Source organism: Staurois parvus, unplaced genomic scaffold, assembly GCF_062004578.1.
Source record: "Staurois parvus isolate SC_StPar_1 unplaced genomic scaffold, SC_StPar_1.0 ptg002250l, whole genome shotgun sequence".
NCBI lineage: Eukaryota > Metazoa > Chordata > Amphibia > Anura > Ranidae > Staurois > Staurois parvus.
Genome location: NW_028320046.1, coordinates 1 through 15,746, shown reverse-complemented (window position 1 = coordinate 15,746; position 15,746 = coordinate 1). Strand labels below are relative to the sequence as shown.

General features: G+C 51.1%; 2 protein-coding genes across 2 annotated transcripts; both read right to left on the bottom strand.

Moving 5' to 3' along the window:
• Positions 1–333: 333 nt before the first annotated feature.
• NOP9 (NOP9 nucleolar protein) lies at positions 334–2,975 on the bottom strand (the record flags this gene model as incomplete). Its single annotated transcript, XM_089665586.1, has 3 exons — positions 2,919–2,975; positions 1,916–2,243; positions 334–789 (listed from the first exon to the last, which is right to left on the bottom strand). Coding segments are annotated over exons 2-3 (727 nt in total), but the record flags the coding sequence as incomplete, so codon positions are not given.
• Positions 2,976–8,216: 5,241 nt separating this feature from the next.
• On the bottom strand, positions 8,217–15,740 carry LOC149431459 (KH homology domain-containing protein 4-like). Its single transcript, XM_089665587.1, has 3 exons — positions 15,363–15,740; positions 13,388–13,479; positions 8,217–12,731 (listed from the first exon to the last, which is right to left on the bottom strand). Exons 1-3 carry the CDS (start codon positions 15,458–15,460, stop codon positions 12,532–12,534), a joined length of 390 nt encoding a protein of 129 aa, XP_089521713.1. The 5' UTR covers positions 15,461–15,740; the 3' UTR covers positions 8,217–12,531.
• Between the last annotated feature and the right edge of the window lie 6 nt (positions 15,741–15,746).

The following is a 15,746-nucleotide window of genomic DNA, read 5'->3' as shown; positions in this document are numbered from 1 at the left end:
GGGGGAAGGAATGAGAGGGGGGGGAGGAATGAGAGAGAGAGGGGGGGAGGAATGAGAGAGAGAGGGGGGGAGGAATGAGAGAGAGAGGGGGGGGAGGAATGAGAGAGAGAGGGGGGGAGGAATGAGAGAGAAAGGGGGGGAGAAATGAGAGAGAAAGGGGGGGATGAATGAGAGAGAGGGGGGGGGGAGAATGAGAGAGAGGGGGGGGGGGGGAGAATGAGAGAGAGGGGGGGGGGGGGGAGAATGAGAGAGAGAAGGGGGGAAGGCTACAGATATGCTTTGAACAGGACGCCCGCCCCAGTAGTAGTGAGTGTGGCCCCCAGCAGTGAATACCGGTACCGGTCGGTCCTGGGGCTCCCTTTTTATTGGTCTCCAGGTTCAGGATGGTCCCGCTAAGCACCTGGAACAAAGTCCGTACGATGAAACTTCCATGTGTGTCCTGACTGTACGGCAGAAACTTCTCCTTCACTTCTGAGCACAGACTGCGGATCAGATCCTCCATATCGGGGCCCGGTTCTCCCGGTTCTCCCGGTTCTCCCTCCTCCTCCTCCGTCTTCTCCTGGCTCTGAAATCGAGGATACTGTAGCAGCGCCGTCTGCATGACATGCGCCCCGCTGCGGTGCCAGCACACCTTCTGCCAGTGCCCACTGAGGACCTTCAGGAGCTGGCAGAGTTGGGAGGAAGAGGCCACAGCGAGCAGCTTCTGCAGGACCAGACTCCCCGACATGTCTGTGGCCAGAGCCAACTCATTACCCGTCACCTCGTTAAAGACGTTCCGGACAAACAGACCTGCAGGGAATCAGAGGCAACAGTAAGGCCACCTACCGGGTCAGACAAAGCAAACCGCATGGAGAATTCATCTTCCCTTACCCTGTTTTCATATTAAAGTGGACCTGTCAGTAACATTACATCTCTGCAGGAATGAATTCCTTACGTCACAATATACAGCAACAGTATCATTTCCTGACTCACTTTATAGGCCCCCTATTGGTTGGATCTGGTTTTTGTAATGTTATACTTACCTTTGTTTTAAGGCAGGTCATGTGACGCACAGTCTCCCTCGGGGACTAAGCGGAACCCGCCCCCTCGGGGACTCAGCGGCACCCACTCCCTCAAGGAGTCACACGTTCATTCAAGGACCCACAGTCACGCTCTTCCACGGAGACCCACAGTCACGCTCTCCCTTGGGGACCCAGCGGCACGCTCTCCCCTGGGGACCCAGCGGCACGCTCTCCCCTGGGGACCCAGCGGCACGCTCTCCCCTGGGGACCCAGCGGCACGCTCTCCCTCAAGGAGTCACACGTTCATTCAAGGACCCATAGTCACGCTCTTCCTCGCGGACCCACAGTCATGCTCTCCCTCGGGGACCCAGCGGCACGCTCTCCCCCGGGGACCCAGCGGCACGCTATTCCTTGGGGACCCACAGTCACGCTCTCCCTCGGGGACCCAGCGGCACGCTCTCCCTCGGGGACCCAGCGGCACGCTCCCTCATCGGCATGCTGTCCCTCATCTGTACCCGGCGGCACGCTCCCTCAGGGACCCGGCGGCACGCTCCTTCTGGGACCCGGCGGCACGCTCCCTGGGGGGGTGGGTCAATGACACCCTGCACTCACAGTATATCCTCTGTCTTCTGATTTTACCCTTGTAGACTAAGGACACCTTGTGGTGAAGGAGAGGTACTGCAGCAGGCTTTAAAAATATATCCTGGAATTGGGCTTTAATCCATATTCCCTGCCAGAGCCCACCTGTAAGTCCCATCTTGTTGGGGGCTCCTAGGCTGTGAGCCAATCACAGGAGTCTCCCTTCTCTTGCAATTGGCTCACGGGTATTGTCTGGAATACGGATTCTGAGTACCTGTCTACAACCTAAACACAGCCGCCATCATGTCATGGAAGAGGAAAGCGAATTTCCTTACTCCGGTCTTCATCAGATCCAAAGCCTTGCTGCAGAGTCTCCCCCACCCTGCGGAAATATCCCACCGACTTCGGGTCCAGGCGGGGGAGGGAATCCTCAGGCGGGCTTTTCCTGCTCTGCCCTGCAGATGGGTCGGTGGGCTGTGATGGACGGCCCTTGTCTGCCTTCTTCTGTTTCTTTGGTGGCCCTTCCCCCTGTCCAGCGGGGCCCGCATCCTTCCCCTTGGGCTGCTGATGTCTTTTCTTCCCTTTCTTCTTCTCCTCCGTCCCCATCGTGATCCGTCTTCTGGGAATCCAGGAACACAGCCGGGTTATCGATCCGAACCCAACCTAAAACAAACACAAGAAGGGCCACTTTTATCTGGAGATCCTGAGGGGCCACTACCTACAGAGGGGCACTGAGAGCAAAGCACTCACAATGTGTCTGCATGGGAAAATGCCCGCTGTGCCCATTATGAGGGGTTCCCCCCATCCCTGTGCTGAGTTCCCGGGTCTGTACGCCCGCCGTGCCCATTATGAGGGGTTCCCACCGTCCCTGTGCTGAGTTCCCGGGTCTGTACACACGCCGTGCCCATTATGAGGGGTTCCCACCATCCCTGTGCTGAGTTCCCGGGTCTGTACACACGCTGTGCCCAATATGAGGGGTTTTCACCATCCCTATGCTGAGTTCCCGGGTCTGTACGGCCGCTGTGACCATTATGAGGGCTTCCCACCATCCCTGTGCTGAGTTCCCGGGTTTGTACGCCCGCTGTGCCCATTATGAGGGGTTCCCACCATCCCTGAGTTCCTATGGCTCTGTATTATAATGTACTGTATACACACGGGGGGGGGGGGGATCTATGGTAGCACACTATTGGTATTGTACATTATTCTAGTACTATAGATCTGATATCCTCCCCTCCATAGGACTATGGTGGGATCTCAGGCCCCCAGCCCCCTCCATGTGACGGGTACACTATGAGGAGCTCAGGGATGGGGGTGATCACAGCCCTGCACCCCTCGTACCTCTCAGCAGTCACCATCCAGGAACTGGGCACATGTGGTGGAGTCGCAGAGTGATGACATCACCGCCTCTGTCCCCGCCCCCTGCACTGTGTGCTGATCGTACAATGTAACACGCGGCGATCGGAGTATTTCCTATCAGAGGATCAGGCGGGTCCTGTCTCCAGTCGCCTCTCTAGTCATTCTTTGATCCAAAAAAAATCATTTAAATTCCTTAAAGTAGATGTACCCTCTACCTGTGTAACATGGAGTGTGCTCTGTGTAACATGGAGTGTGCTCTGTGTGTCATGGAGTGTGCTCTGTGTAACATGGAGTGTGCTCTGTGTAACATGGAGTGTGCTCTGTAACATGGAGTGTGCTCTGTGTAACATGGAGTGTGATCTGTAACATGGAGTGTGATCTGTAACATGGAGTGTGATCTGTAACATGGAGTGTGATCTGTAACATGGAGTGTGCTCTGTGTAACATGGAGTGTGCTCTGTAACATGGAGTGTGCTCTGTGTAACATGGAGTGCGCTCTGTCACATGGAGTGTGCTCTGTGTAACATGGAGTGTGATCTGTAACATGGAGTGTGCTCTGTGTCATGGAGTGTGCTCTGTGTCATGGAGTGTGCTCTGTGTCATGGAGTGTGCTCTGTAACATGGAGTGTGCTCTGTGTCATGGAGTGTGTTCTGTGTCATGGAGTGTGCTCTGTGTCATGGAGTGTGATCTGTAACATGGAGTGTGATCTATAACATGGAGTGTGCTCTGTAACATGGAGTGTGCTCTGTGTCATTGAGTGTGCTCTGTAACATGGAGTGTGCTCTGTAGCATGGAGTGTGCTCTGTAACATGGAGTGTGATCTATAACATGGAGTGTGCTCTGTGTGTCATGGAGTGTGCTCTGTAACATGGAGTGTGCTCTGTGTCATGGAGTGTGATCTGTAACATGGAGTGTGATCTATAACATGGAGTGTGCTCTGTAACATGGAGTGTGCTCTGTGTCATGGAGTGTGCTCTGTAACATGGAGTGTGCTCTATGTCATGGAGTGTGCTCTGTGTCATTGAGTGTGCTCTGTGTCATGGAGTGTGCTCTGTGTCATGGAGTGTGCTCTGCGCCCCTTGGTACACCCCTTGGTGGGAACAGCATTCCCAGATAGCAGCGACCTCTCAGCAGGATAATGCTCCCCGCCACAACACAAAAGTGGTTTGAGGAACACAAGTTTGAGGTGTTGACTTGGCCTCCACATTCTCCAGATCTTAATCCAATTGAATTCCTGTGGGATGTGCTGGAAAAACAAGTCCGATTCACAGAGCCCCGCACCTCCCAACGTAAAAGGATCTGCTTGGTGCCAACAGCATACCTTCAGATGTCTACTGGAGTCCATGCCTCAGTGGGTCAGGCCTGATTGGGTGGCAAAAGGGGGACCTACTCCGTATTAGGGGGGTGGTCATATTGTTATGGCTGATTCAGGGGTGGACTGACCATTTGGAAACTCGGGCACTGCCTAGGGTCAGTAGGGGGCCCCACGAGATGCCCCTGGTACCTTTTTCATAGGCTTTGAGTTTGGGCAAGGACACAGGGGCCCCATGATCCCCTATTGCCCGGGGGGCCCATGAGTTGTCAGTCCGCCCCTGGGCTGATTGGTGTACGAGTCGCAGCACAGGTCCACCTCCATGCTGCCACATAAATGCGTGCGACTGTCAGGAAGATCTTAAAGCGTATCTAAACCCAAGAAGAAAAATGTTCCATGTGTCGGTCTAACAGTTCTTAGATGTGGCGGCTGCATTCATTTTCTTTTTTTCAGGTTCCGAACCTTTTAGAACAAGTAGCAGTTGATCCTGCCAGGGAAAGCCGTGTCCTTGTCACTTCCTGTGAGCTGAATGGAAATCACAAAGAGCCTTGGTGTAAAGTATACTGCAGGGAGCTCTTCACCATTGTGTCCAGGGCCAAACCATGGCAGGTAATCGCTCCTTGTCTGAATACATGCGAGCCGTCAGCCTCCCATTGCTTTCTGTGGGGTTGCCGCCTGCAGTTAATGGCAGTGAACCCCCCACATGTAATGGCTAATTGTCCCATTTACAAGTGAGAACGGGGACTTTGTTGAACCCGTGTTTTGGCCATGAAGAACAAAGCATCTGGGGAAGACCCTACTAGGTTTAGTGGTGGCCCCACTGGCTGCACACATTCCTTCATCACATTTGGTGAAGAATACCCCATAGAGCGAGTTCCTCCCCTCCTCCATGTAACAATGTTGGTTCTAGGCCATTCCGGCACATAAGATGGGAGCAGCAGACAGTCCTCAGCCCTAGTAACTTGGCGCTTATACAGGGCTTCCTGGTGCTGTGGACAAATCGAAATCCTGGACCTGATGATGGTCTAAAACAGCTGTGGGAGCCAACCCAACGGGAGCCTGTTGCTTTACTCTGCAAGCAAATAAACTCTATGTGGTCATTAGTTTGTGGAGCCCTGACCATCACCACCTCTAGGAGCTTGCTGGACATCCCAATACCAAATCATAGGTATTATTATGGAGTTAGTCTCCACTCTTCTAGGAAGGCTTAAGATTTTGGGGTGTCTATTGTAATTTGTGAGGTCAGGTACCATAATAAACGAGAAGACCTGGATTACAATCAATGTTCTTGTTCATCCCAAAGATGGTCATTAGGGTTGAGGTCAGGACTCTGTGTGGGGCACTTGGGTTCTACCACACCAAACTGGTCAAGCCATGTTCAGTATATATGAGGTTAAGTACTGGTGTTGGATGAGAAGGCCTGGCTGTGTTCAAAATTCATCCCAAAAATGTTCAGTAGGGTTGAGGTCAGGGCTCTGTGTGGGCCACTTGGGTTCTACCACACCAAACTGGTCAAGCCATGTTCAGTATATATGAGGTTAAGTACTGATGTTGGACGAGAAGACCTGGCTCAGTGTTCCAAATTCATCCCAAAAACGTTCAGTACGGTTGAGGTCATGGCTCTGGGTGAGCCACTCAACCTCATATATACATGGCTTGAGCAGTTTGGTATGATGGAGCTTGAGTGGCCCACCCAGAGCCATGACCTCAACCCTACTGAACATTTTTGGGATGAATTTGGAACACCGTGAGCCAGGTCTTCTCGTCCAACATCAGTACTTAAGCTCATATATACATGACTAGACCAGTTTGGTATGATGGAGCTTAAGTACTGATGTTGGATGAGAAGACCTGGCTCACAGTGTTCCAAATTCATCCCAAAAATTATCAGTGGGATTGAGGTCAGGGCTCTGTGTGGGCCACTTGGGTTCTACCACACCAAACTGGTCAAGCCATGTTCAGTATATATGAAGTTAAGTACTGATGTTGTATGAGAAGACCTGGCTCAGTGTTCCAAATTCATCCCAAAACTGTTGAGTAGGGTTGAGGTCATGGCTCTGGGTGGGCCACTTGAGCTCCATTATACCAAACTAGTCAAACCATGTCTTTATGGAGCTGGCCACCATTTAAGAGGTCAGGTACTGCTGTTCAATGAGAAGACCTGGCTCACAAGTGGTATTCAGTAGGGTTGAGATCAGGGTTCTCTGCAGGACACTGGGGCCAAACCACACCTTTATGGAACTGACCACCCATTTAGGTCAGGTGCTGATGTTGGATTAGAAGACATGGCTCACAAGCAGTGATCCAATTCATCCCAAAGGTGTTCAGTAGGGTTGAGGTCAGGGCCCTGTGCAGGACACTCGGGCTCCACCACACCAAACCACATCTTTATGGAACTGGCCACCCATTTGGGTCAGGTACTGATGTTGGATTAGAAGACATGGCTCACAGTGAGCCAATTCATCCCAAAGGTGTTCAGTAGGGTTGAGGTCAGGGCCCTGTGCAGGACACTCGGGCTCCACCACACCAAACCACATCTTTATGGAACTGGCCACCCATTTAGGTCAGGTACTGATGTTGGATCAGAAGACATGGCTCACAGTGAGCCAATTCATTGCAAAGGTGTTCAGTAGGGTTGAGATTAGGGCTCTGTGCAGGACACTCAGGCTCCTCCACACAAGCTGGCCAAACCATGTCTTATGGAGCTGGCTACCCATGGAGGAGGTCAGGTACAGATGTGCAGGACACTCGGGCTCCACCACACCAAACCACATCTTTATGGAACTGGCCACCCATTTAGGTTAGGTACTGATGTTGGATTAGAAGACATGGCTCACAAGCAGTGATCTAATTCATCCCAAAGGTGTTCAGTAGGGTTGAGATCAGGGCTCAGTGCAGTACTCAGGCTCCTCCACACAAGCTGGCCAAACCATGTCTTATGGAGCTGGCTACCCATAGAGGTCGTCAGGTACAGATGTAGGATGAGAAGACCTGACTCAGACACAGTAAGCCAACTCATCCCAAAGCTGTTTGGTAGGGTTGAGGGCTCTGTACAAGACACTCGAGCTCCTCCATAGCAAACTGGACAAACTATGTCTGGCTTTGTACACGGGGGCACAGTCACACTGAAACAGCAAAGGGTCTTCAACAAACAGTTCCCACAAGGCTGAAAGTACACAATTGTCCAAAATATTACAGTACAATATAGCATGAACTGGAAAAACCTGAACTCATTGGAGGGGGTCCATGTACTTCTGACCATGCAGGTAAATACAATGGTCAGGTGTCCACAAACATTTAGCCCCGTAGTGTATTACGCTCCACCTTCTTTCACTACCCCAACATTCAGTTCAGCACCAGAAGCTGGAGGAATTCGCCCGTACTTCCACGTATAGAGGAGCATGGAACTCAATCCATGTGGCCGCACTGGGCCAATCAGTGCTATCCCACCCTATGTAAGCTGACTACAGCAACTGGTATCCCATACAAGACGTTCCTTTATCTCCTGGCAGATGAACGGTGTAGCCAGGGAGCAAAAGGAAGGTGAAACAACTGGTAAAGGGTTAAACCAAAGAACCTGTTTGGCTGGACAAAAAAAAAAAAAAAAAATACTCATTTTATAGTGCCTCTATAGCCCGTCAGGTTTTTACAGCTGGGCAGATTCATGCTTTTTATACCGGAGATCAGTCTCCTAAAAATGTAGGAAATGCGAACCTTTTTTAAAAAGGTATTCGATCCAAAAACAGAAATGGGAAACCCTTCCAAAAGGTGATTCCTGTTCCAGTGAGGCTTTTCCTCACGCGAGAGATTTCCTCACCTTCCTGTTGTGCCTACAGATCAGGAAAAATCTACTCAATGGAACACGTGGGGGGAAAAAAACCCAACAGGGGTTAGAACCCTTCCCTTTGAAAGAGGCCCATTCTTCCAGGACATCACTCAAAAGAAAGCCAAGAAAAAGACCGGCAGCTGAATATTTATACATTTTATTTACAATGAAAGTCCTCATATTTACAGCAAAAAAGTTTAAGGTACAAAGCGTCGTCGGCGGCAGCAGCAGGTGGTGAAATGTAGACATTGCGGGAGCCCTGGTCTTCTACTGTAACAAAATGTGATCGGGGTTCGAGGCAATTCAGAACAACGAGAATATAAATAATGGAGGGCTGTGGCGGCTTAGGGTGCCAGCCACAGCGGCAACATGCAGGGGGGGGGGGGGTCAGCTTTATAGTGTTGGAGAAGGATCGGCTGGACACGACGTGGAGTGTTTTTACGGTGAATACTAGGAGATGCTACCAGGTTCTGGTCTAGACTAGTCGATGGAAGTAACGCAGGTGTACCGGTCACCGGATTAATATGTACGGTGGCCAACAAGCTAGTTTGCCGTTTCAGTCAAAGAATGGTCACCTTCATGGCACCAAAGTGCAGCTACCATAATAGTCTTGCTGGTTTCGATCGAGATAGTTGATGAGATGTGGTCTCTATGACTGGAAGAAAGTCCTTCCAGCAGTCCACAGGAGACACAATCTCCAATGACCATTCGAGGCAAAGTGACCTTTTTTTGGCAAGGGGCTCCCAATCACCGATACCTTGCCAGCATTTGCCACCATGGAAAATTCCTGGAGCTTTCATGTACGAAGGAGCTCTTGATCTCCTCAAGTCTAGCACCCAATTTGCACCGTTCACATGACCACAGTCAACATTCCCGCTAGAGGCAGATACCAGCCACTGGGGACTTTAATTCTGGAAGGTGCCAGTGGCAAAACCCTGACAAGGCCAGTACCGGTGTGTGTCAGGGGCCCTTTTGCCAAGAGGCAGTCTCTAAGCGAATGGACAACGTGACTCACTCAAGGTGAGTTGCCTGCCAAGGCCAGTACCGGTGTGTGTCGGGGGCCCTTTTGCCAAGAGGCGGTCTCTAAGCGAATGGACAACGTGACTCACTCAAGGCGAGTTGCCTGCCAAGGCCAGTACCGGTGTGTGTCGGGGGCCCTTTTGCCAAGAGGCGGTCTCTAAGCGAATGGACAACGTGACTCACTCAAGGTGAATTGCCTGCCAAGGCCAGTACCGGTGTGTGTCGGGGGCCCTTTTGCCAAGAGGCGGTCTCTAAGCAAATGGACAACGTGACTCACTCAAGGTGAGTTGGTCACATGATCTCAGAATTCAATTTGGCTGATCCTCCACTTCGGCAAAGATCATGCCTAGGCTTTTGGTCAGACTTTTACAAGAAAAGGTGTATATGCCACTTTATTCAGTCTACAGCAGTGGTCTCCAAACTGTGGCCCCTTTGCTTCCATTTATCCAGCCCTTGGGTCATTATTCCTCCCGCTGACACCAACAATGGGATAGAATTCCTACCAATGACACCCGAAGTAGGACACTGTGCCCCACCTTTGATATTAGGAGGAGGAATAGTTTGCTCCCACTGACGTCTGGACAGTTTCTACCCCCCTCTGACAACAGCAGGGACCCCCTAAGGTCTGAAGGACAGTAAACTGGCCCTTTGGTTTTGAAAGTTTGGAGACCCCTGGGGTCTAGAGCTACAAGGGTGAGAAAATCTGCTTGTGGACAGTAATCCAATAAGCATCACATAAACCTTCAGTGGGCAGCAAAATGGAACTGCCAACAAGCTGGTAAAGAAGAACCCCGGCCTTACAAAGCCCTGAAATACTTACATTGCTTCCCTGTGAACGCCGTTCGGTGCAATAGCCTGCCGAGCCAAGGAAGGCATTGCCAAAATCCCCTCAGGGGTGTGTCCGTGACAACCTGGGTGCAGAAGAGGTGGGTTGGAGGACGCTGACCGTCATTCAACCCAGAAGACTGAGGACATCTAGTGATGGAATTGGATTACTGCAGGGAACAGCTGCGGATTGAAGGCTGGTATTGCAGCAAAAGCTGCTTTGACAGGTCTATTTTTTTTTCCTCTGGAGGTCCACTTTACATTTTTAGGTGCCTTCATAGCCCTAGACTTGATATTTATCCTTCCCAGTCAGATTTAAATCCCAACTCCGGGCACAAAAAAAAAAAATCCCACGCTGTAGGGCTGTGCATGTCCTGCAAGGGTTAACTGCTGGTTTTAATGTCTAGGGAGCAAAAGAAAGATACGCTTACCCAATCCTTCGAACCTCCCAGCACAATACCGGTACCTGCAGCTCCTCCCCCCTTCCTCCTGGGCAGGACCGTTCCTGACATCATCAAGCCCATAGACCTGCTCTGGACGCGAGGAAGTCAGGAACAGTCCACTGCTGGATTGTGGGGGGAGTGCCGTTTGAGCTGGGAATAAGGGATTGGTTGAGTAAAGGCTTTCTTGCCACCCCTGGCCAAACGAGCCGTTAACCCTTGCCGTGCGGGCACAGCCCCACTGTATAGGAACATTTTTTTTCCTGGAGTTGTACTTTAAACATCAAAGTATAGGTCTGCTATAACATGGGGATTTGAGATATTAACCCCTTTGGGCCGGTGCCTCCAAGCCCTTTAAGAGGTTTCAGTCTACAGCTCTCCGCCAAAAAACCATGTTCTTGGGCGAAACGCGTAGGGGAGGTGTGGCCTGGCTGAGACTGCCATTCATTCCAATACCAGTGGGTCTGCATGGATGTGCAGCTTCTTGGGATCTATCCTTTGCTTAACATGATCCACTTCAGCCTACAGCTTCTTTGCCAAGAAACCAGGTTCTGGGGCAAAACGCGTTGGAAGAGGTGTGGCCTGGCTGAGACTGCCATTCATTCCAATACCAGTGGGTCTGCGTGGGTGTGCAGCTTCATGGGATCTAGCCTTTGAAGCAGATCCTGTTAAGCAAAGGCTAGATCCCATGGTATTGGAATGAATGGCAGTCTCAGCCAGGCCACACCTCTCCAACGCGTTTAACCCCAGAACCTGGTTTCTTGGCGGAGAAGCTGTAGGATGAAGCGGATCCTGGTAAGCAGTCTACAGCTCTTCGCCAAGAAACCAGGTTCTTGGGCAAAACGCGCTGGTGGGTACGATCTGGCTGAGACTGCCATTCATTCCAATACCAGTGGATCTGCAGCTTCATGGGATCTAGCCTTTGCTTACCAGGATCTGCTTCAGTCTACAGCTCTCTGCCAAGAGACCACGTTCTGGGGCGAAACGCATTGATGGATGTGATCTGGCTGAGACTGCCATTCATTCCAATACCAGTGGGTCTGCATGGATGTGTAGCTTCTTGGGATCTATCCTTTGCTTAACATGATCCACTTCAGCCTACAGCTTCTCCGCCAAGAAACCAGGTTCTGGGGCGAAACGCGTTGGAGAGGTGTGGCCTTGCTAAGACTGCCGTTCATTCCAATACCAGTGGGTCTGCAGCTTCATGGGATCTATCTTTTGCTTAACAGGGTCCACTTCAGCCTACAGCTTCTCCGCCAAGAAACCACATTCTGGGGCGAAACGCGTTGGAGAGGTGTGGCCTGGTTAAGACTGCCGTTCATTCCAATACCAGTGGGTCTGCATGGGTGTGCAGCTTCATGGGATCTAGCCTGTGCTTAACAGGATCCACTTCAGCCTACAGCTTCTCCGCCAAGAAACCACGTTCTTGGACGAAACGCGTTGGGGGCATGGTTTCTTTGGACAGATGTAGGCTGAAGTGGATCTTCATACAATGGTTATGGTGACTGGTTGGGAGAGTGGCGTTCTCCCTATTTACTGTACACATGGGCATATTGAGAGCCTACACCCGGTTACCTGCGAATCATGGGAATGGAACCCCTGGCTTTGGAGCGGCGTTCCAAGCTCAGTCTCAGCCACCAACGATGTTCTGGCCACATGGCTGCCCAGGCAAGAAACACGGCTACTACTTCACCCAAATCGCAGCTATCTCCAGCACCAACATCAAGCCAAACCCATTCCATCGCAACTAGAGCCAACACAAAGCACCCCAAGCCCCAGCAATGTCAACAGTCCTAGACAAGGAGACCAGGTACAAAAACATCGGGCCCTCGGTCGCTGTTCTCCTGTGATCCATAATTGTTTTTGGAAGGGACAAAACAGAAACAGCCCTTTAAAAAAAAAAAAAAATGGAACGTTGTCATTTTTCAAAGTAAAAATGTTCGATTTAAATAAAGCTTTATAAAAATGGATCCCGTTTTTTTTTTTTTGCATCCCTTCACCTGCTCTTGCTAATAAAGTTTCCTTACTTTGTAATAGAAAAAAATAAAATGCAACACGCACAAGGTCTCAGGTGGGGTTGTGTACATGCCAAAATTATTGCTACAAGTCACAGAGGTGTGGGAGAGATGGGGGGGTTGCTGGAATGCAAAAAAACGGGAAAAACGAGAGTCCTAGGGGGCCATCCAGAAAGGCATCTGCTGTTTGGATCGCTGCTGGCCTGCCGGGTACTGGTAGCCCACGTTCCAGCCTGGCGTGTAAGACCCCGAACCCTTGTGGGCGCCGTGCTCTTCTTCCTCGTCGGAGGAGTCCCCCGCGTAGGCGACCAGCCCGAAGGTCTTGTCAGACGACTTCGCCTTTTTGGTGGGAATTTCTGGAAGACAGAAGGGGCGGGGCAAACAAAAACAAAACAAAAAAACAAAAAAAAAAGAAACCCTCGAAAAAAAAAAAAAAAAAAAAGGACAAGCGGCATCCGTTAATTTGTGAGAGAATTAAATACGTTAGTTGAACACCATTTTGTATCAGGCACAGAAAGGTCACCCCGGGTCAGATGTCACAGGTCACCCATGGCGCGCCGGCACGCATCCGCGGTCATGGAAGAGAAGAGAAGGGAGAAGAAAAAAAAAAAAAAAAAAAGAGAAGACACAAAAAAAATACAAAAATATCCAGTTAGACAAAAACGCCGCAAACATGGATACCAGTATAAAGTCGATCCCCACCCTCTGTATTAATCGCTTGCAGGGCGGTAGGGACTGTTTTATACAATGGCCTGGCTCTGAGGCCAAGGGATTTTTTTAAAGAGTCCCTGTCGCCTCCACACCACGGAGGGAGCTGCTTTTTGTGTGCTGTGCTGAAAGTCTCGGGCCGATTCGTTGGCGCCGTTGCCGAGCCGAGACTTTGGCCAAGCAGACAAGATGGCTGCCTCGAGTGCACATAGGTCACAGGCACCTTTTAAAGCAAAAAATAACCGGAATGGGCCCACTCCTGACTTCTGATTGGATAAGCAGCAGCTGCTGCTGGGATACTCACCGTCCAAGGCCGAGGACGAGCGGGGAAATGGTTTGTCTTCGCCGTCTTTCTGCGTCGGTACTGGAAGTCCAGGAGGCGGGGGCATCAGCTGCCTGCAGGAACATGAGTGGGGTCAGTGGAGAACAGGCACATGCGAGGTCAGCCAAAAAAAAAACAAAAACAAAACAAAAAAACAATGGGCTTTGAACCTACCGTTTCGCTGACTACTCACTGCCTTTTGAAATGCCAAACGGTGTCAGGCCTGCCCTGCTCTCGCTTTCTGGACTACAGAACACTAGAAGGCTAGGGTGTTCTGTAGTCCAGTAGGAGAAAACTGGGCAAAACTGGCGTCATGTGGGATCGCAGTGTGACAGAGGCAGAGTTGTCAGCTCAAACAGGAACTTCTACTTCCATTCACCTAGGTCAGGGGTCTCCAAACTACGGCCCTCTAGGTGTTGAGGAACTGCAAGTCCCATGAGGCCTTGCAAGACTTTGACAGCCACAGGCAAGATTCCCAGAGGCAGAGTCTTGCAAGACCTCATGGGACTTGCAGTTCTTAAAAACATGGGGGGGCCATAGTTTGTGTTGAAGTACTACAAGTCCCATCATGCCTCCGGGAGTCTTGCAAGGCCTCATGGGATTTGCAGTTCTTAAAAACCTGGGGGGCCATAGTTTGTGTTGAAGTACTACCAGGGGAGGACTGACCATTTGGAATCTCGGGCGCTGCCCGAGGGCCCGGGGTCAGTAGGGGGCCCCATGAGATGCCCCTGGTACCTTTTTCATAGGCTTTTTTGAGTTTGGGCAAGGACACAGGGGCCCCATGATCCCCTATTGCCCAGGGGCCCCATGAGTTGTCAGTAGTCCACCCCAGACTACTACAAGTCCCATTATGCCTCTGGGAATCTTGCAAGGCCTCATGGGACTTGCATTTCTTAAAAACCTGGGGGGCCATAGTTTGTGTTGAAGTACTACAAGTCCCATCATGTCTCTGCGAGTCTTGCCTGTGGCTGTCAGAGTCTTGCAAGGCCTCATGGGACTTGTAGTACTTCAACACAAACTATGGCCCACCAGGTGTTGAGCATTGCAAGACTGACAGCCACAGGCAAGACTCCCAGAGGCATGATGGGACTTGCAGTTCCTCAACTCCTGGTAGGCCATAGTTTGTGTTGAAGTACTACAAGTCCCATCATGCCTCTGGGAGTCATGCCTGTGGCTGTCAGTCTTGCAAGGCCTCATGGGACTTGCAGTTCTTCAACTCCTGGTAGGCCATAGTTTGTGTTGAAGTACTACAAGTCCCATGAGGCCTTGCAAGACTGACAGCCGCAGGGAAGACTCCCAGGGGCATGATGGGACTTGTAGTACTTCAACAGCTGGAGGGCCATAGTTTGGAGACCCCTGACCTAGGTGGTCACAGCAGAGGTGGGAGTGGGTAGCAGTCAAAATCGGGTACCTGCTCCCCCCCCCCCCCCCCCACTTCCCAAAGGTGCCAATCCTCAATGGGGAGCAGGGGGCGAGGCCTCAAAGCGGAACTTCCTCCTTTCTGGGTGGAGCTCCGCTTTAAAGGGGAATTTCAAGCAAACACAAAATCATTGATGGCTCCATCGGATTACTGAGCGAACGTTTTCCGATTTTCGAACGAAAAATCGTTGGGAATTCGACCCATGTATGGCCTGCTTTAGTGTTCGCCTGAACTTCCACATTAGGGATGTCAGAATGGATCGGAGCGATTCTGATCAGTCATGGCTGGCATGTGACTGCTTTGACCAATTGGAATCACTCTGATCCATCCCGGCATCCCTAAGGGAAGACGACAAAGACGACTTTCAAATCCTCACCGGAAAGCCAATCTTCTATGGAGGGTGCAGTGTGTTCGTCTTTTCATTTTTTTTTTGGGGGGGGGTCCTATGACCAATCTAATGACCAAATACTGGGGAGCTACCATACAGGCCGATTTGAGGGTCCTCTATTCATACTAGGGGGGAGGGGGTGTTCTCACCTGTCCCTCTCGCGATCCTTGCTGCAGGTTGCTTCGACTTTGGTTGCGGGAGCGTCCGCCTTGCACTGGGCCGGGAAGCCTGTACCTAAATTAGTCATATGAATGGGTCCATGCTATGAGCAGAAAAACACACAGCGGCATTAGCGACATCTAAAAGGTCCAATCACAGTCTTCTCCTCACCCATCCACTGACTTTCCCTGCCCGAGGGGGGGGGGGCGGCATCTATACCCCCCTCCGCAGTGAAGAGCCATTACCACCCCCCCAATACCCTACCCCAGAAAGGGCCACCTCTGAATATACCCACATTACAAAGATTACATCATTTCCAGGGCTTCTTCGCTCCTCTGCAACTTAATAATTAATGGCAGACAGAAAATAAGTCG

What these genes read in the sequence shown, in the direction of transcription:
- LOC149431459 (XM_089665587.1), bottom strand. Translation starts at nt 15,460, where the DNA reads ATGACTAATTTAGGTACAGGCTTCCCGGCCCAGTGCAAGGCGGACGCT. An exon ending in AAGGATCGCGAGAGGGACAG is followed by an intron (nt 13,480 to 15,362) that starts GTGAGAACACCC and finishes ATGTTCCTGCAG; the next exon opens with GCAGCTGATGCCCCCGCCTC. An exon ending in CTCGTCCTCGGCCTTGGACG is followed by an intron (nt 12,732 to 13,387) that starts GTGAGTATCCCA and finishes TCTGTCTTCCAG; the next exon opens with AAATTCCCACCAAAAAGGCG.